At 35.8% G+C, this 21666-nt stretch overlaps 1 protein-coding gene across 1 annotated transcript in view; it reads right to left on the reverse strand.

The window, feature by feature from the left end:
- LOC149412777 (fatty acid synthase-like) overlaps positions 1-21666 on the reverse strand; it is a 64999-nt gene that overhangs the window by 17315 nt on the left and 26018 nt on the right. The window contains exons 12-28 of the mRNA XM_089645412.1: positions 21468-21651; positions 20500-20648; positions 20019-20200; positions 19308-19427; positions 17525-17634; positions 17024-17214; positions 15853-16034; positions 13887-14147; positions 13578-13698; positions 12596-12886; positions 11960-12403; positions 11040-11195; positions 10817-10947; positions 10220-10370; positions 9949-10120; positions 8919-9031; positions 8608-8769 (exon numbers count right to left, since the gene is read on the reverse strand). Coding sequence (XP_089501538.1) covers positions 8608-8769; positions 8919-9031; positions 9949-10120; positions 10220-10370; positions 10817-10947; positions 11040-11195; positions 11960-12403; positions 12596-12886; positions 13578-13698; positions 13887-14147; positions 15853-16034; positions 17024-17214; positions 17525-17634; positions 19308-19427; positions 20019-20200; positions 20500-20648; positions 21468-21651 — 3120 coding nt within the window. The remainder of the gene's footprint in view (positions 1-8607; positions 8770-8918; positions 9032-9948; positions 10121-10219; positions 10371-10816; positions 10948-11039; positions 11196-11959; positions 12404-12595; positions 12887-13577; positions 13699-13886; positions 14148-15852; positions 16035-17023; positions 17215-17524; positions 17635-19307; positions 19428-20018; positions 20201-20499; positions 20649-21467; positions 21652-21666) is intronic.

Raw genomic sequence — 21666 nt, forward strand, 5'->3', positions numbered from 1 at the left:
TGAGACGTTCGAGGAGATGGTGAACTGAAGGAGGATCTAAATCTTCGGATCATAGACCAAACTTCCGAAATTGGAGTGTTCGGAGATACTGAACTGCAGAAGTTGTTTTTTTCCAATCAACCATCCGAATCTTTTTTTTGACCTCAATACCCTTTTGGCATTGGATTCAGCGTTTTTGTATATAAAATAGTTCTCCATAGTCATATTGTAACGATAGGAAAGTGATTTAGCTTTCCGAATTCTTACTATTTTGGAACATTCCTCATCCCACCAGGGAGTTGGAGGGAGTATTTTGAGAGATTTAGTTTAGGGGGAGGATTTGATTTATTTATTGCAGTTATGAGCATTGATTTGAAGTTATTATAGTCATCTTTGACGTAAAATATATCGGTGGCTGGTAAATTTAGTAGGAACTTGTCCATATGAGAGTTAAATTCATCCCATTTGGTGTGTTTCGTTTTAATCTTTGTCGACATATGAGACTTGTCCGATTGGAAAGAAGTTTGATAAGTAATGGTGATCGGGAAATGATCACTGGAGCAAGGGTCGGGGGACACCACCCACGAGGAGAGAGAAGCCGGACTAGTAGAACGTATCGAGAGATCCACTGCACTGGGGTTTGTGCTGGGGCGTGAGATCCTAGTAGGAGATCCGTCATTCAGGAGGAAAGGAAAAGGTTGGATTGATCTAGGAGGAAATCCATCACACTTCGACCATCTTGGTCGGAGAAAGCAGAACCCCAGACGGGGGAACGGGCATTAAAATCGCCTTATATAAAGAAAGAAGGACTTAGTTGACTTACAATTTGCAACCAAGTTTGTTTATTGAAGTGGGCTGTTGGGGGAAGATAGACTGAAATAAAAGATATGTCCTTTATTTTAGCTGCAACCATTTGGAAGTCAGCATTGGGGGGTTTGATATTATTTATTGGGGAAAATGATATGGATTTTTTAATAAAAAGGGCAGCACCGCCACCCGTACCTTTCGGGCGGTCGTCGCGGAGGCAGAAATACCCTCCCACATTAAAGTGGGTGGATGAAGTAAACAAAGTCTCCGAGATAGCAGCCAAAGAAATAAAGTTGGAATTTAATAGGTTAAGGAGATCAAATTTGTTAGAAATAGCACTTCGGCTATTCCACTGAAGTATTCTGACATCCTGAAGAGTCATTTTGAATAAATGATTTTAATGTGGAAATAATAGTAGCAGCGTTGGACGGTAGATTAGTTTGAGAAGAAATAAGGTCAATTAGAAGCATAATAAGAGTTTGGATAAATGAAGAATTGTCTTGGGAGAGTTTTTCAGAAAGTTTTAGAGAGTTCATTGAGGACGGATTATAATTATTTGCACACCCATTCGTGGCATTTGAAAGAGATGAACCATTGAGATTTAAGAGCAGTGAGTTGTGTTGTTGCTGATCATATCCAGGAGCCGGCTTAGAGAAAGCGTTTTTGTATGTGACTTTAGTTGAACGAGAAGAAGTTGTTGTAGAGGAGGGAAGAGGGTTGGATGAGGAGTTGCTGGATAAAGCCTCAGCAAATGATTTTTTGACAGGCGGGAATAGTTTAGAAGCCTGCAGAAAAGACAAGTTCTGAGAGGCCATAGAAATTTTAATATTTTTCTGGCGAGATTGTTCTGGACAAGAAGTGTTGATAGCTGTATGTGAGCCTGAGCAGTTAAAACATTTGGGTCAGGAGGAAGTAGGACAGTTGCGTGGTTTTCTTCACATTTAAAACATCTGGGTTGAGATCTGCATGCAGCTTTGGTATGACCAAAGCGGCAGCAATTGAAATATTGAGTAGTGGGATAAGTATACTGGTAATGAGTTGAAGAATAAATATATATGGGAGGGAAGAGATTGACCTTCAAAGGTGATAACGACAGATTGAGAGGGCTTCCAGAAAATTATACCCTCAGAGGAGTCCTTGTAATTTAGCCTCCTGGCTTTTATGGGATTGCCAATGTGTTGGGGGGTTGAAAGTGAAGACAAAATTTCTGAGATGGACAGATCGGTCGAGATACCTCTGACCAGGCCCATGTGAGTGACATTGAAAGTAGGGATATATGCCTTGAACTTTGAATTAGATGAAATGAAGATATTTTTGATGAAACTGTTGGCAGCTGACCCTGAGAGGAATTCGACGGAGATTCGGAAGCGACCCTCGGCTTTTACACCTCCAGGCTTGATTGAAAGATTCTTGCTATTTGATAAGAATTTGACAAATTCAAGAGAGTGGATGGTTTTTCCTTGCTCAGTTTTTTAGGCGTATACTATGAATGGGCCACGGGAATGAGGAGAATAAAAGTTTGTTGGAGGAAGTTGAGAAAGTGCTGGTGGGGACTGTGAAGTCGAAGGCGAGTCAAGTTTTATTGGGGAAGAAGGAGTAAATTTCCTTTTTTTGGTAGAAGTCAAAATGACAGAATCACTGTCAGAAATTTCTACATTTTCCCCGTCTGGGGAGTCCGGAGAGGGATCTGGGGGCTTTGTAGGGGAGGGAAATCTTCCTCCATTATTCACAACAGTAAACAACTACAATGATAGTATGGAAAATGACAGAAGTAAAAAAAGTTTATAACTATCTGGAAATCAGCAGCGAAAAATGACTCCAGGAAAATCAGGAGGGAGAAGAAACCTCAAGGCACAACACACTACACTTTTTTTCTGCCAGAAAACAAAAAAGAATGGTAAAAATATTAATTTTCGATAGAGCAAAACAAAACAACTGATGACAGCCAAATGTTATTGTTGCAATCTTTATTGTTGTTCTTGTTTCACATACTTATTGTGTCATACAAATTTTTGTACGCGGTTTTAAATGGTTGGTATTTATTTTTTTGTTTTTTATTTGTATTAGTTTTATCTTATCCTTCTTTCTAATCTCACGGTTAGCCAAATCAGTTTACATAAAAATAAGTTTTGGTACACAATCAACCTTACTATAGAAACTACCACTTTATATTCGTTAAAAGATGTTTTTGTTACACATTCTACAAAGATTGTACACAGTTTATTCAGAATTATTACAAATAAAAATGTCTCGCAACAGTGCAGTTTTCAGACCTATACGCATGCGCGTCATGCATTCCAGTTTTCCCGCTAATGACTGAGTTGGTTTGTCACGTGTGATTACAATCATTTTTTTAATAATTATTACTATTCTGATGACCAATTCACTATTATATTAGTATAATTTAATATATTTATAATGATATTTTCCTTGTGATTTGAATGACAGTCAATTAAAACACAATTGAGTTTCTCTGTAATGAAAGAAACGACATTTAATGTTATTAAGTGTTATGTCAATTCCTTTATCACAATCACAATAGCAATTACAAATTATTTAAATTATTCCCATCAATCTGCCTTGTCACAACCCATAGATTATTTTTACTATGTCACCATAGATTACGAAATATCGAGTTGACTGTGTAGGTACTGTGGCGCACATCCAGCCAGTCCACGACACACACAGCCACAATGACGAGACAAGCTCGGCATTGCCTTGAATTAAAGAAAATTATATTTTTATTTACATCTCCCCCCCTAGGGAAGACAATAAACCCCAACCTATTAAATATCCTCTTGTTGGTTCATTAATGCAAGTACTGGAGTTAACTTTGAGATGTGGAAAATCTTGTAAATTGAGTTTGATAATTTTTTATAATTTTGTAGGGTCCGATTCTCAATTCGTCTAGCTTCTTCCTATTAAGTTTGTTTCCATTCTCCACAAAAACAATATCACCAACGTTGAAGTTGAAGTGTCTCCTGCTTTTATCGTAAATTATCTTGTTGTAATTATGTGACTTCATAGTATTTTCCAGAGCTTTTTTTCTGTCTTGCATCAAACTGATGTCGGTCTTCTTAAGTTTTAACTCATTTGGCAAAATCGTAACATCTGTGCCGTTAAGTAGATAATGTGGCGCATATCCTGTGACAGTGTGCTCCGTTTTATTATAGATTTTTAGACAATTATGTGCTATAGTTGTCCAAACTACTTTTGAGTCATTTTCGTTAATTTTGCATCTAATTTTATTGACCAGTGTTTGGTTCAATCTTTCATTTAATCCATTTGAGAAAGGTGAGTTTACTGCAGTAAAAATTATTGGAATACTATTTTCATCCAAATTTTTTTTGAATTCTCTAGAATATTGGTCTCCCGGGTATTGGTCTGAGAGTATCATGCCGATGTCATTAGTTTCTGTGGAATTTACGAGTTTAATGAAATCATTGGTATTTTGAGTTCTTGATGTCAAAATATATGCAAACCTCGTAAAATGGTCTGATAGCAAGTGCGAGTATCTCTTTGTTGACCGTGAACCCCCAAAACCGCCTATTGTATCAATGGAACATATTTCAAAAGGTTTTGTTGCGGGACCCAAGTAGGACATCAATCCATATTTGTTTTGACCTCTTGATTTGTTCTTGTGGCTGTTTTAGGATAGCTCCCACTCCTAGTATACTAGCATCTGTGTATATATGATAGGCAGGTTCGGGTCAAATATGGTTAATATTGGTTGAGAACATAAAATTTGTTTCATCTCATCAAATGACTCTTGGCATGCCATAGTCCAATCAAAGGTTTGACCTTTCCTCAAAAGATTATGCAACGGATCCAATTTCATTGCTATTTTTGGCACATATTTATGGTAAAAGTTTATTTTTCCCAAAAATTGTCGTACGATTTTCTGCGTTTTTGGGGTCGGAAAGTTTCTTATTGATATCAAGTTATCTTTCAGAGGTCTAACTGAATTATTTTGTATTATGTGACCCAAATATTTAACCGAGTCAGCTGCGAACGTGCATTTTGTAAACTTCAGTCTTAAGCCTTCACTTTCAATCGCTTGAAACAGCTGTGTTAGATGTTTGACATGATCTGAGAAAGTTTTTGAAAAAACCAGGATGTCATCTATGTAATTTACTGTGAAATCTCCGAGTTTGTGTTTCCGTATTATGTTACACATTATCCTCTGAAATATTGCTGGTGCGGTTTTTAAGCCGAATGGCAAACATGACCATTGGTAATGTCCTTCTTGAGTGACGAAAGCAGTTTTGTGCCTGTCTGTGACTCGCAGAGGAATTGACCAAAATGCTGAGTTCAAGTCTAGTGTTGAGAAAAACTTACAATCTCTTGTTTTTACCATCAGGTCTTCAATAAACGGGAACGGCTGTGATTGAGGGACAACAATTTTATTTAAATCTCTGAAATCTATGCACAATCTAGATTTTTTGTTTTCATCTTTTTTATAAGCCAATGTAACTGGAGCTGCAAATGGACTATATGATTCTTCTATTATATTTTTTTATAGTAATATTGCAATCTGTTTTTCAATCTCTTTTTTATCTTCGATTGTGCAACGATACGGTATTTTATTGCAATATTTTTCCACTAACAAATCAATGTGTGCTTCATAATCTTTTACCTTTCCAATGTCATATTTGTCCTTTGCAAATACAGATTTATTCTTCACTATTAATTCATCAATCACTTTTTGTTGATCAAAGTCTAGATGATTTATATAAGTAATGAAGTTTTTTTTTGTAAAATTTTCATTGAAGTTTATTAAATTATTAGATTGGGTTTGATTATAAACTATTTCATTTGTTTGTGTTAGAGCTTTCTGACTGATTTCTAAGTTTTCATGTTGAATTAAGCTAAATTTTTGTATGCAATCAAGTCCAATTAAAAAATCGTAATCAACATTTTCTTTGTCTATTACAAAGACATCCATATTTTTTTCAATGTTAAAAATAGTTACATCCAGTGATATCATACCAATTGCCTTTTTAACGCCATTAATTGTTTTTAAGTTAGTATTGTTCGAATAACCTGTTTTTTCATTGTTTATCTTCAATATGGAGAACATTAAATGTCGTTTTATAATGATATTTTCCTTGTGATTTGAATGACAGTCAATTAAAACACAATTGAGTTTCTCTGTAATGAAAGAAACGACATTTAATGTTATAAATTCTTATGTCAATTCCTTTATCACAATACGATACTGTCTTACTGTTTGAAGGCAACAATTGGTCAGCTGTATTTAAAAAAGCTGAAAAAAATATTAACTTAGTTAAAAAATGGTTAGATATAAACACGCTTACCCTTAACACGAAAAAAACAAAATATATCACTTCAAGCATCAATACTGCAGGCCAACCTAATGATGATTACTCCATAAAAATACATAACTGTACGAATTCCAATGTATGCAATGAGTGCCCCTGTATAGAGCGAACTCCACAGATGAAGTACCTCGGCCTCACCATTGACCCATACCTCAAATGGAATATACATACTCAGATCATTGCGAATAAAATTAGGAAAACAATACATTTCTTCAGATCCGTAAGGAACTTCCTTAACTTACAAATTCTAAAACGATTTATTTTGCATTAACCCAATCTATCATTGAGTATGGTATGATTGCATGGGGAGGGGGTACTTCATCAGCTCTAGATCCTGTTGAAAAGGCGCAGAAAACAATTATGAAAATTATTCTCAAACTTCCTCAAACTAAAAACAGTAACTTAATTTTCAACATAATGAGAGTATTTGATGTTCGACAGATCTATGTAAAAACTATCCTCATGAATCTCTTTAAAAACAAACACGTGCTTTACGAAAAAAAAACTAACTTTAGATTTACGCGTAATTCAAACAAAGACATGTTGCAAGTTCCAGCACTTTCTTCCACCTTTGGTCAACGTAGCTTTGGCTACTTTGCCACAAAGATCTTCAACATGCTCCCGGAAAATATTAAAGAGAGTCAAACACGGAAAGAGTTTTAAAAAAATGTTAAAATTTGGATTTATTCAAATGATCGAGCCTACACTAGTGCCCTCACCCAAACGCCTTGTCATTGACAGTTATTGCAGTATGTACGGTGCTAAAACTTACTATATATACGTATTGTGTAAATGCAAACAATAATGAAAAGTAACCAAATGCCTTGTCACAGTGAGTTATTATAGTATGTATTGTGTTTAAACTTATTCTATCTGTATCTTCAATATGTAAACAATAATGTAACCTAAAATAATGGATTGCTGTATGGGAACCACATTTACATATTAGCAAACCATAGACTAAATGGAGAAATAATTAACTAAAAATTCTGCCTCAATACAGGTTCGCCTAGTGAGGCAGGTTATGCACAACCTAAAATATAGTATATTATGCCATTTCTATATAACACTCTTACATTCATATATATTTTTTCTTATATTAGAAACTGCCGTATTATTGTAACATTATTCTTCCAACAATTTCATTGTTTCTAACTTACATATAATTATACAACTTACTAATGATATATTATATATATTCTGTAATTTTTTGATGAAATAAAAAAATTAAAAAAAAAAAAAAAAAAAAATCACAATAGCAATTACAAATTATTTAAATTATTCCCATCAATCTGCCTTGTCACAACCCATAGATTATTTTTACTATGTCACCATAGATTACGAAATATCGAGTCGACTGTGTAGGTACTGTGGCGCACATCCAGCCAGTCCACGACACACACAGCCACAATGACGAGACAAGCTCGGCATTGCCTTGAATTAAAGAAAATTATATTTTTCTTTACATATTTACTGTTATTTTGTTTCAGTTGAATCCATTAATAATGTCATATTGTGAATAATATAGTTTCATCTTATCGAAAAAGCGATCCTATTTATTATTCTTTAACTGACGGTTACCGTGTGAATTTAGTATTTTTTTAAAGTGTATGTTATTAATAACATAAATACTTTATGCATGTTTAGGTAAATACAAAGTCCAAAAAAATTAACGTTTATATTGGTGACAAAATTGATCCAAAATGTCTGATTTTTTGGTTAGTCTCTGAGAATTGTTATTATAATATTTGATCATTTTTAATTTTATGAACGAGATTAAAAGTGAAGTGACAGTTATCTTGCGAAATCTATAAACAAAAGGGCGGTGTTATTTCTATAGTTATTTATCTGAAAATTTTCGATTAAAAATATGTTTTTTGAGATTTTTAAAAACTTTTTTCATGTTTGAAATTAAAATGATGCATTTTTTAATCATTATAGTATATTTCAAATACATCAAAAGAAAGACAAGACAAATCTAAAAGGTAATTTTATTTGGTTTCTAAAATAGTATTTTCTACGATATCTATAAAATGAATAACAAAATAGAACATTTAATATATTTTTAGAATTTTGCAATTCATATCTTTTCATGAACTATTTTATGTCAGTTTCTATTTTTACGTTTAAATTAGTGTGTTTTCACATACCAAACCTGGTCCGCCATCAATAGGTTAAGATGCTCCCATAGCCGCTGCGCCCACATGATGGGGCCTTAAAGAGTCGGATGTAATGTGTGAATGTGGTGCGGTGCTGACCACCGAACATGTGGTCAACGAATGCCCGCTCCATTCATTCCCCGGCGGGATTGATGAGGTTCACATGGCAACGCCTGAGGCCCCTAGAATGGCTCGCAGACCTAGATGTCCCCTCTGACCCCCCCCCCCACAATACGAAAGAAGAAGAAGACATACACAGTCGTTTACCAATTGAATAAATTTTCACGACGTTTTTTACTAAGACCGATAGTGTTTATTACCTGTTTATCTTTGTGATCCCGGTCCATAAGGGTGTCCAGCATCACGCCATGGAAGGAACACTCCCGCGAGAAGAAATGCATCCCCAGCGAAGAATTGTTGACGATATCGAACTTGCCGATTTCAAGGAAGCGTCCCCTGTAGCCGAGGCAGCGCACTGAGGCCTGTCGATAAAAAATCATGATGTTATATGAAGACCAGGTGTTAGGAAATTAAAATTTTTCCAGGATATTGTAAATTACTCGTTGCTGAATATTTTCATGAATAAGATCACGTTTTGATGCATAATCAAAAAAAATAATTTATATTTCACCTGAAGCTTATCATCAGCCAGAGAGTTAAGAACGATGTCAACTCCCTTTCCATTGGTCTGTCTCATCACCAGTTCCTCAAATGAAGTGTCACGGGAATTGCCAATGTGTTGATCTAATGTTAAAAAAATTCAAAATTTTGGTAAAAATGATAAAAAATTTGAAGATAAAGTACAAGCACTATGAACCATAATTGCACTACATTTTAAAAAATTCTCAAAAATTCTTTTCTTGTATGACGACACTTAACCTTACAAGTTTACAAAGAGGATATCCTTAACAGAACCGTACCATTCAAAAACACAGCAAATCTCAGGCAAAAATACATTTTACCAATTCCGATTTGTAAAAAAATTTTGGGTCAACAAAACTACAAATACATTGGAACAAATTTCTTCAATAAATTGCCAGAAAATATAAGATCACTCAATGATAAATTCAAAGCATTCAAAACGCAATTAAATTTTTTTAGTGAAAACCTTAACTAAAAAAATATAATAATAAAAAAAAAATAATCTAAAAACATTAAAAAAATAATACCTCATCTATTAATAAATAATAAAAAAAAAACATGGTAAAAAGTGGTTAAATTTTAATTTTAATAGATTTTCATACCTACCTTTACATATTATTTAATATTTTTTATATTTATACTTACACCTTTTTAGTTATTTCATACTTTTTTATTTCTATCTTTAAATAATAAAAATAAAATTAAATATGTAACTTCAAAAAAAAAATTAACAACCTGTTACCGAAACATTTTCAATATATAAGAACGTGCAATGAAATCAGACTACCAAGAAAGGACAAAGATAAATCGCAAACTGGGCTGCTGGAAACCATAAAAATACACCGAAGAATAATTCAAACTAGATTGCATGAACCACGTTGAGCAAAATAAAATGTAATAGTGTGTAAATTATAAATTGTTAACTTAAATGTACAAATGACTAGTGAAAAAATCCATTAAGATCTATCACAACTGGAGATTGTAGAGAAATATTACGAATGATACCCAGCTAAGATTACCTGTTAGTGTCGGGAAGACTTTTTTGATGAAGGCTCTCTTCTCGGCAGTACCGACGGTGGTGTAGATCGTACATCCGTAGAAGAGACACACGTGAATAGCAGCCTGGCCCACTCCACCGGAGCCTGCGTGGATCAGCACTGTGGAGCCAGGCTGCATATTGCCTTTCAACATCTGAAAATCACAGGATTTTGGAATGTTATGGGCATTTCCACTAAAAGTAAAAAAAAACGTCAAAAGTGACTTGGCTTACAACGATGCAATAAAACTCACCAGTGCGTAGTAGACAGTAGCATAAACTATCGGGACAGTGGCACCTTCCTCCAACGACCACTTCTCGGGAATTGGCCAAAGCAGGTCTTTATCCATTGTGACCAGATTGGACATAGCGCCATTGGCAATTATACCCATTACTCGAGATCCGCTGAAAAACGTCACTATGATAATTAATTTTATAGTCAAAGTGTCAATTAAATTGTTGTAATGCTGGGAGATAACTGGGTGAGAGTAACTTGAAATGAGATATCAGGGGTTGTAAAATTAAGCACGGTGAATTGGTACCCTAAATTAAAACCTTTGAATAATCTCTGTGACATAAAAATGCTGCTTTTGTTCACCTTCGGTCATTTGTAATACCGGTAAAACAAAAAATATGATACCCCTAATGAAAGACAGTTCGAGCCGCTTAGAAACGTTAAACTCAATCAGTTTTACACAACCCAGCAAATTGCTAATCTATATATGTATATAAAAAATGAATATCTCTTGGTTTATCCCCTATAAACTCAAAAACTACTTGACCAATCTCGAGGTTGAAGACCCTTGAGGAAGACATGGTACAATCGAGTGAAACAAATACGTGAATAAAACCTCTCTGTTCTTCCAGAAAACTCCATCCCCTGTACACACTCCTGGGCCAGTCGCCCTTTGGCTACTGTCTCCGGAGGAATCCTGCCCGTGGCTGTCATCACGTCACGGAAATTAAGGGCGGCATAGTAGACCTGTTGACATAAGAAGTCAAATTAATCTTTGAGTAGTATTTACATTATTACATGTTGTGTAGTTTTTACGTTGGTAGGAAAAATATACTCACATGAACAATCTGCTTGTCTTTTCTTGGATTCAAGTTCCCCTGAATCCACCTCAGGCTTGACATATCTCCACGGGATGTAACATTCACAAAGGCGTGATCCGTCAACACTGTTCCAATGTCTTCAATGAGCAAGTGCCGGTAAGTTCCCCATTCACCCTGTAAACGTCAAAGAGTACAGTTGATGTTAATGAGTTTACAATAAATAGATAATTTTATCTTTACAATTATGTTATTTACTGAAAAAATTAAGCTGTATTAAAAACATAAAATATGAAGTACGAAAGAAAGGAAGAAGTAAGTAAAATACAGTTCTTAGGAGACATGCTCTCTTCATAAAAGGTCCGTACCCTTTCAAATATCTAACCATGAACTCCATAAGCAAATGGGACAAAATACTGGATGACAGGATGCTGTTCAGTGCATTGAACATTTTGAAAACATTTTTCAGAATTGATGTTGTGAGTATTGCGTTTGCCTTTGATTTGGCTGAGCTATAAGGAAATGGTTCGTTCATACATAGCACAGGCTTGTCTATGTAAAACAGCTGTTGAATATCTAATAAAAAACTTTCAAGATAAGGATCTGAAGGGTGAGTGGGATTTGGTATTTTAACATAACTCTGAATATGAGTTTTTAACACTAAAGTCTATAGTAATAGCATCTATCCCTATGGAAGTTAATTTACGTTACTAATCCGTAATAATCTGACAAGAGAACCCTTAAAATCCCTACACACATTCTTACACGGTTCAAACATAAAGTGCCTGGAACGAGGTGAATTCTGATCGCTGGACTTATCAAATGTAAGATTTTTGACTTAAAATCAAGAATTTTTTTTTAGGAAATCATCACTTCATTATCATCATCAACTACATCTTATTTATTCTACTATGTTACTAAATAATGTTCTTGGTACACACATTTTTAAAAACGTTAACACCCAAATATTTTTGGAGCTGTCTTTTGTACAATTCTAGATCCGGATTGAAGTCTGGAGCATTAGGGTCTACAACATCAATACATAAGACTTTTTCTCCTCCAGGTTCTCTTCTTAGGCAGTTGACAAGACCCAGTATTCCATTGAGTGGTTCCTTCTGAGCAATAAGCACCAAATTATCCATTTCCCTGATTGACGACTTCAACTTATCAAGCCATGTAAATTTCTCATCTATACCCTTAATTTCGAAAAAATTGGCATGTCTGGCTTTTGCTTTTCTTTTGAACAGTACCAATCTTTCTTGGCCTACGTTTATTGAGCTGATGATATCCAGATTGTTTGGAACAGCGTCAGGATTAAACTCGAGGTCTTCACGTGAAATAAGAAAACCATTTTCTTTCAGTGTTCCGAGGGCTTGCTGGAGAACCTGCGACATAAATATGAAAGTATTTTTGATAAAGAACGGTCTGAGGGGTTTTTTAATCTCTATTCTGAGAAGAACTTATCAAAACTCTCTTCATTCATATCTGTATTAAGCTACGCATTGGGTGCTGGTCTCTGGCGGAGAAAAGACCGAACAGACAAGAATCGGATATTTTTGAGAAAGAATTATACTTACCTCTCCTCTCTTAAATAGTTTTGTTCCGACAAAAATTGCTACGTTGGTTTCTCCTGACACCTTAGTGGTATCAACCATTATTCCTGGTCCCAAGTCCAGATCTTTGTCCCCTGTCAGAACAAGCATATCCGCCTGGATTAGCGGAGTGTCTTCAAGAGACGCCAGGATGGATGCGGCCAGGGGAGTGCTTCCCTCAATAGTCGCGGCATCCACAAGCTCCAGTACCCTTACTTTAATGCTGGGGAGATTTTCAAGAACCAGTTGGGTGCAGATTCTGATGGCTTCGCCAGTCTGTTGATTTTTTCATAGGTTTAGCAAAATACCTTACACAATTTAATATGACAATATAAAATACTATTACTTATTTAAAATTTGTATTATCCCTAACGTTAACCAATATCATTATCTCGGCTATGCCATTTTTGCATTCTCATATGGCAGATTTGTTGATTGTAGAGTAGTTCGTTGTGTAGTCTCTGTATTTGCCTGGTTACCAAATACTCCATAACTTTCCTTTTGACCGCCTCTCACCATTCTCACTTAAAACCTACCACAAATGAGGATATCTCAATCAGACTGGCTTTAGAAAGCTGCTGAGACTTGTGCGGCATCCATATAAAGAAACAAAAACAGCGTTCGCGCTCCACGGTGATCTTCTCGAGTCCTTTGATTTTAGAATAAAAAAGCAACACAGAACTGAGGTTCATCAATAGCCTCTCGCAATTGAGCACCCGACGCAAAGCTACCAACTAACAAATAAATAATTAACGAAATCAAGGGAGACTACAATGGTGTGATCGGGCCTTGCTAGTTGCTAGTTGGAAGCGGCTCAAGTGCGATGTGCGGCCCTTCTGGAGGCAACTAATTTTTATAAACTCTCGGGCTGGTATCCCTTTGGGTGGTCTCACCGAGAGTGTAAAGCAGGCATATCAAAATTAAAAAAAAAAACGAATAGGTTTTAAAAATTAATGGAAATTTGTACCTTTAATTGAATCTTCGGGAAAAGTGGTACAAATGTGTGCTTTTCTACAACAGGTAAATCGAGAGGATTTCTCCTGGTGATGGGAGCGGCCTCTAGCCCCTTTATCTCTACACCGCCAGACCTACAATTATTTTGATACAATATAAGTAAATACGTAGGTATATTAAAGTCCAAAAAAAGATGACAATTTCACACTTGAAAAAAGATTTTAATTTCAAGAAGCTTCCAATAGAACGATTCAAAGGCATCGAAACTGCTGAGAATATTTTAATACAAAAGATTTTTAAGTTGAACCAAAATGAACCGTACCTTATGATATTAACTTTTTCATTAATGATCACGGGTACAGTCTTAATTTCGGCATCGGGAATAGCTGCCATGATTGCGTAGTGTTCCGATGAATCAATTGAGATTTTCTCTATTCTAGTGGGAACGAACAGTCCCCTACTGTCGAGGGTGAGGATCTTCGTCTGCATTAGAGTGTCCAGAAAAGTGACCCAATTGTTGGTCCAGTTTACCAATCCATTGCAGCCATCTATGGAGCAGCTTTCAACGCCACGGAACAGACCCCTTGAACCAAAGAAATGTGCATTAGGGGAAGGAGCATAGAGAAACTTAAATCGTATAAGTACCGGCTTTCTCTTTGGGATGTTGGTGCAGAGTGTTAAGGAATTGTAAAATAAACAATTCACATGGTATACGTTGACTGAGCACTGATTTGTTACGCTAACTGTTTGTATCATGTTTATCTATATTTAATAAATATTAGTGCGGAGTGGTAGTTTAATTCAAATTTTGTAAATCGAATGATTTATACCTCGTGGAAAGGAATGTGAGCTTACAGTTGTACATTAGGTATTTTATTTATTTATTAAATGCCCTAGTGGGATTTTCTTTAAAAAATACAAGCATTTTGTATCAGAGTAAACACTTAAAAATTAATACAATAAAGAAGAATGTAAACATAATGGCAAAAATGAATCCTCACGCATATAATTGAATTTAAAAGATTAAACAAAACAAAATAGTAGAAGCGGAGAAATTATATGGGTACATAGGTCTATTTGGGTCTAGAATAATAAAAGTGATAGAATATACAACATTTGTACTGATTAGTTTTCAAATGAAATATATCACCCAGATCAGAATATTTGTTTCCGAGATTGTGAAGTCTCGGAGTCGGAGAATTTTGGTAAGCTAGTGTCCTGGTGTTATTGAAGTAAAAAGGTAAGAAATGTCGGCATGATTTTTTGGAAACATAGATATTGATACATTGAAGTAATTTGGGACAGTCAATTTTCAAGTGTAGTATTCTTTGTAACAGTATGAAAACTGTGATTATTCTTCTTTCTCAAAGTTTCAATAGAGACATTTTTGTGATATTAGAGATATTATTGTGCAATGTTAAATTAAGTGGCGTGATTTTAAATAAATAAATTCTCAATATCTTTTTATTACACATACTTTAGATCAAGTATAAGTTTCTCATGATTATAATATGGATTCATAATGTCTTTACAACTTTTATTTGCGTTTCCTTTTGCAAATACTACTGTTATTCGCGCGATGGTTAAATACAAGAAGGACATTCTGGTGCCAACAAATCACCTCAGTGACGAAAAACTTAACCCATTTTAGAGAAGAAACCTCTTCCAAAGAAAATAAATGTGAAAAACAACGTCTTTAATATTTGTAGCCAGCACAACAACCGGGGCTTTGGGAAAGCTATTTTTTTTTTGTATTTACCTAAAAAAGCATAGAAACATGCAACCTATGGAGTACACACACCCATTTCCTTTACATAACATGAGTCTTGTATTTTTATGTGGAAAATCTACCTTCTAGATTAAACGCTATGTTTATTTAGTAGTAACGCAAGAAGGTAGTTCCAGCTACCAGCATTGAGTGCACATTAAATTGTGGGAAGGAAATACAGCAGTGCCTTAAGTGCTCGTCTACCAATAGCAGACAGTGGCCTTAGATCTCCAGCACGGCGACAGTCCGAGCTAGTTGGAATTGACACATTCTGATCTTGATTGCCGACCATACGACCGTTACGATCGTGTTTGTTATCCACATTCTCATTAATATATATATATATATATATATATTTTATATTAATCCTACACAGGAGGCAGGAAAATAATTTCCTTCAAGGCCAGTCATATTTGGAGATCATGGTGTTGACTAATTGTAAAAAAACTTGCAAATCACTTTACACGCGTTCTTATTTGATTTAGTTGCAACTTTTGACACCTATAAAATAATGACTTACGTGTAATTGTATCCTCTTAGTCGTAGTTCCTTGTAGATATCCTTTTTACTAAGATTATTGATGGAATCTTCATCGGCTTCCAATCTTCCCTCTATCGGCTCTCGAATTTGACAGAAGTCCCGATAGACACCTTCTTTCTGGTGGATTTTACCAGTCACTATTGCTGTTCCTCCTTCAGTGATCTATTTAGGTTTTAACAAATTCCAAAATATTATTGTACTTCATAATACTCTGTTAACTGACGTAATTGACGTAACTGACGTAATTGAAGTAACTGACGTAATTGACGTTACTGACGTAATTGACGTAACTGACGTAATTTTTTTAATTGCGTTGGTACGAATCTGTTATAGGTAGCATATCATTAGAAGTATTTTTTGAAATAAAAGAATCAGCACAATATAAATGTCAATAGTAATTATTATTGATTGAATCTTGCTAATTTATAACAAGTTTGTGTCAAGTACAGGGTTTTCCAATAAGCGGTGTTATTTTAATATTCAATCGTAAAAGATCAATGGTTTCGTTGCTTGTGTGGCACGTTACACCTTCTTGTTGAAAGTAAACGTTGTCCAAATCAATACCATCCAATTCTGGCCATAAAAAATCATTAATCATCTCTCGATAGCGCAATCCATTCACCGTAACTGTTGCTCCAGCCTCATTTTCGAAAAAGTAAGGTCCAATGACTCCGCCGGACCATAAACCGCACCAAACAGTCACACGTTGAGGATAAAGAGGCTTTTCAACAATAACTTTTGGGTTTTCCAAGCCCCACATGCGACAATTTTGCTTGTTGACGAAGCCACCGAGGTGGAAATGGGCCTCATCACTCAAGATGATTTGCATTTGATTCACTCAAATGAATTTTAATAATTTCAATGTGTTGTTGAAGCGTGTATCGTTCCATTTTTATTAATAGCGTAGTTTTTACTTGTCAAATGTTAAAAAATGATAGCTTTTTATTTAATTTTTATTCTTTTGTGATGAAATTTGAGATTTAAATGTAAAGCTAGGTGTTTTCTCTTTCTAACACCGTTTAGAAAATTTGTAACCATGGCATTAATGGAGACACAACAATTTTTATGAGATCATACAAGCTGTTCCCAAAAACAAAAAAATTAGCTTAAATCGACAAACTTATGCATCATGTGGATGTAAGAAAATTAACCTCGAAATTCCCACTGCCCTTTTGTATCATGATGGTGAACTCTAACGCGCCCTCCTTGGGGATGTTAGTAGCTCTTTGGAAGCGCACATCCTCAAACACCACCGCCACTTCCTGGTACTCCTTCCCTTTCATCATTGCCAGCGTCTCCCACACCATCTGCAGATACCCTGTGGCTGGGTACAAGTTGCGCCCTGCATAAGCAAATAATGGTTTTATTCATGATTTCTCAATATAGGTAATACACAGGAGGCTGTGTGCTGAAGAAAGGAATGATGGTGAGAAGATATCTGTTAGTCAGTGTGTCCAGGAATGACGGACGTACAGTCAAGAGAGTGTGATTGGAGAGGTTAAAAGGTCTCCCACAACTATTTTTTCTCGATCCAGCCCGTCACACAGTATGTGAGCAGACGTATCTACCACCAAGACCTAGACAAACCTCATTCTAATAAACTCTAATAATACTAATAACTTCATTAAATAGAAAATAAATTGTTTCTTTACCATCCACGACGTGTCCACTCATGAATTCCATATCTTCATCAGATATGTCTTTCTTTATTAACCTCTCGCCCTTCGATAAAACCCTCTGGTTACGGAATGATGACACAAACCTGTAATGAATGGGGAACGTATTAATAAGCAAAAATATTTTTTTATTACAGTTTTATTAGAGTTCCAATATTTCATCATTTTTCAAAGCGTGAATAGTTGGAACGAGAGTATTTTTCAAAAGACTTCGATTTAGGCTTTAACAATAAGGAATTCAAATCAATTTTTAATTTTTTTTTAACTAACCAACCTTGCTTAAATACCAGAATACATGTATTATTTTTTCAACAAATTTCGATTTCGTAGTTAAAATAGTTTACAAAGTTTGCATTTTTAAAAGCCTGACGAGGTACGCGTGACGCCATAAGCAGGGTACTCACCAAGAGTGTAGCATGTAACGTAACTGATACTGTATCGATCTGCAAGTGGGTACGGCTCGTCCACGGTAACCGCGTATCCAGCTACGAGCTCCCGGATCCGCCGTTAGTGCTCGCAGTGTGCTCGCAGTGTGCTCGCAGTGAAACCGCCGTCAGCGGGTCGCTGCGAGCACACTGCGCTCCACCCGCGACAGGCTCGCAGTAGGCTCGCGCCTACGTACTCACTTGATACAGTATCAGATACGTTACATGTTACACGGTTAGGTGAGTACCCTGCTATAAGTGCTTCGGTTTTGTCGGTTGACAGTAATGTCAATCCCATTCGGGTGGTATGAAATAAAGGAATCCCAATTCAAATATTTCCAAAAACCGTGAATTATTTTTAAATATTTTTTTCACCACAGTAGTCATTTATCCGTGTACTAGTTAGTCTACACAGCTCAACTTCGCACAAAACTTTCCGCATTATAATGCTTGCGGCCGACCTACCCGTAAGGTAGCCGTGTAAGACCTATACAAACCCGTCGCGTTTATGTTTATTACGGTTTCAATCGATTTTAAATTACGATTTATTAATTCTGTGTTGTAATTATAAAAGAAATATTACGAAAAAAGTTTTTCCTGTGTTTTTCTGTGATGTAGATTGACCAGATTTTAAATTATTATTTTTTTATTATGAAACCGTACAAGCATCCCAACTGTTCCCGACCGTCTGGAGCCAGCAATAATATGGCATCCCTAATTGGGGTATGCTGTGAGGCTGAATGTATCGGGGAGAGGAAGGAGATGGGAAAGAGGAAAGTTGGAAAGGACCTGGCTATTCGGATCTGGTCATAAATACGGCCAAAGCCATTTCAAGCAACGTTTCATTTCTGAATGATGGTCTTACAACAGGGCGATACTAAGAGTATCTTCCAATATGGAACCAGCCGCAAATATACTGCAAATTATTTTAATTGTGAAATAACACAAATTAATCAAATAAACTTTATTTTCGCTCGCCGTGGTTTGAACCCACTACCTCTAGCTTGCAGGTCTCGACCTCGGCGGCCGTCAAAGGCGTGACTAGGAGTGGTTGGAGGAGATAGAATTTGCGGTGAATGGGAGCATATCTTAGATGGGACTGTTAGATTATTAAGGATTTTTTTTTCTAAAGCTAATTAGTAATTTGTAAAAATTAAAAAAATTAATCAAACAAAATTTATTTACGAACCCGCGACCTCCCGCTTGCTAGTCGAGAGTCTTACCCCCCGAACATGGACGCCGTCGTTTCCTGCTTTTTCTACGAGTTTCTACGAAAATCGTGTATATGAGTATAATATATAATATAATACAATACAAAATAATATATAAATTACCAGTCTACTCTGTGATCCCACTCCACCAGGTGAGACAGCATTGGGGTTCCTGCAGACACTGGAAAATCCACTTTGGGGTAAAGGCTGGCCAGTTTGGGGTTCAGTCCTAGCAGGTACAGTCTAAAAAAAATAAAATTTGTATGCAACGGCGTTGGTTATAATAACTCTACATGGAAGCCCATGAGGTATCTACAAGATTTCATTCAGGTTACCCCAAGATTTCCGTATTGTTTTCATAAGGTTTACACCAGGTGTTTCTTACGGCCTGTGTTATCTTTGAGATGATCTTTTGAGGATAAAAATCTTTCTCTTTTTGATCCATGTTTTATAAGAGAGGAACTTAATATTTGAAAATCAGTCCACAGCTGAGCTGTTGAAGATAGTCTTAAAAACCACCAATTTTCGTGCAACATTTGTATGACAAGATTTTATGGTATCTCTCAGCTGAGTACTTGTGATAAAGGACTTACATCAAATGGTGGATTCTGAATTCTCGTAACTGAACTAAAGAAATCCAATATGTCACAATTCAAACAATTATTCCATTAGGTCCTTAATAGTATTATTAATGTTCGAAACATATAAAGCATGGGAGGTGTCATCCATTCGGGAGTAGGATGTTATCTACTGACATTCTCAAGAACATATTATAGTCTAAAAGTAATTTCTACACTGCAAAATGATGCTTTTTTTAATTAAGAAAATACCCACTGGCCTATGGCCGTGAGCAAGAACTCCGTAGTATTGTTCCCTTTCTGAGTCAGTGCAACGTGGCTGCAATTCTTCTTGAGAGATTTTTTAAGAATAGTCTGAAGGAAGCCATCAGGTCCAATCTCTATCGTGATGGCATTGCTATGGATCAAGTGAGATGTCTCCTCGAAGAGCACAGGACTCTAAAATCAAAGCAAAATAATTTGACATTAAATAGATTTATTAGTACAAAATACACAACCACCAAAGATATTCTATTTAAAAAAGAGCCTGCAGAACCGTGACGAATACTGGAAAGTCTATATTCTGTCTGGATTGAACCTTCCTACCCAGAAACTGGAGTCGGTAATTCTACCAACCAATCAAAAAACCGATTGGATAAGACTTACTATTTAAAATTGGATTGTTTTTACAATTAAAAAACTTTAAAAAATTCTAATCAATAACAAAAACCCATGACCAAAACTTCACTATTTCTCACCAATACATTGTTGGTGTGGTATTCCGCCGAAGAGTGCTTGGCTTGCTCTCCTCCCCAGAGGTTCTGTGGGACGGAGGTAGAAACCCATCGGTTGGACCTCAGTTTTGGTTCTGGGATAACTCGTTGAAGGAATTCGAGAAGATTTTTACCTATATGAACAGGTAAAATATGAATTTAGAGGTCCATTAAAGCGTGAAGGTCTCAGTAGGTGACTGAGTAATCTGTAACACAATGTAATTAGCAGAGATGTGCAAAATGGGTACCCGAAACCATTTGAAATGCAAAATGGAAATGGGTCAAAATTTTTCCATTTGAAAATGCAAAATGCAAAATGGTTTTTAGAAAAGCATTTCAAATGCAAAATACCTATTTTCAAAATGCATTGAAAATGCAAAATGGTTTCTCAGGTCAAACAATTAAAATAATCATAGAATTTTCAAACAATTTTGTCATTTAATAATGGATATCAATGTAGAACAAACACATGATGGTAAATCCAAAAACACCCCGACTACAGATTATGAAACCACAAAAAATTTGCGCGGCACTAATATTGCCAACGTAAAAACATAGAAACTGCTATCTAAAATTTTACATTACAGCGTCATGGCCCCATGTTCAGTATTTGAATCAGTATTTTTTGAAATGGTATCACTCAATTATCAGGGCTCCTACCAGGGAGCAACTTGACAAATGTAAATTATCTCTCATAGCGAGGTTGAGGACCGACTGATATTTGGGGCTTATGAAAAAAAGATGAGTGGAGATAGTAGGAAGAATGTTGCAAAAAAGCATTTCAAATGGAAAATGCATTGAGAAAAGCATTTAAAATGCAAAATGGAAAATACCCATTTTGCATTTTGCATTTCCATTTGAAATGGATTTATTTGAAATAAAGAACATCTCTGGTAATTAGACCATATGAAAGGGGTCTTTCGCTTTATAATATCAAAAGGTAAATGACTCACCAGCCTCCGTTTTATATCTGGGGTGATACGCAATATTGGAGAACGGCACATCCTTGGTGAATACTCCACTTCTCTGCAAATGTGGCAAAAAAATCTTCATGGTTTCCTCTGGACCGGAGATGGTGCAGGATTCTGAGCTGTTATGGAAAGTCACCTCTATGTCGGCAGGACAAAACGCTTTCACCTGTTTTAAAATACG

Source organism: Hesperophylax consimilis, chromosome 22 (assembly GCF_061612785.1).
Source record: "Hesperophylax consimilis isolate HC1 chromosome 22, BYU_Hcon_1.0, whole genome shotgun sequence".
Classification (NCBI taxonomy): Eukaryota; Metazoa; Arthropoda; class Insecta; order Trichoptera; family Limnephilidae; genus Hesperophylax; species Hesperophylax consimilis.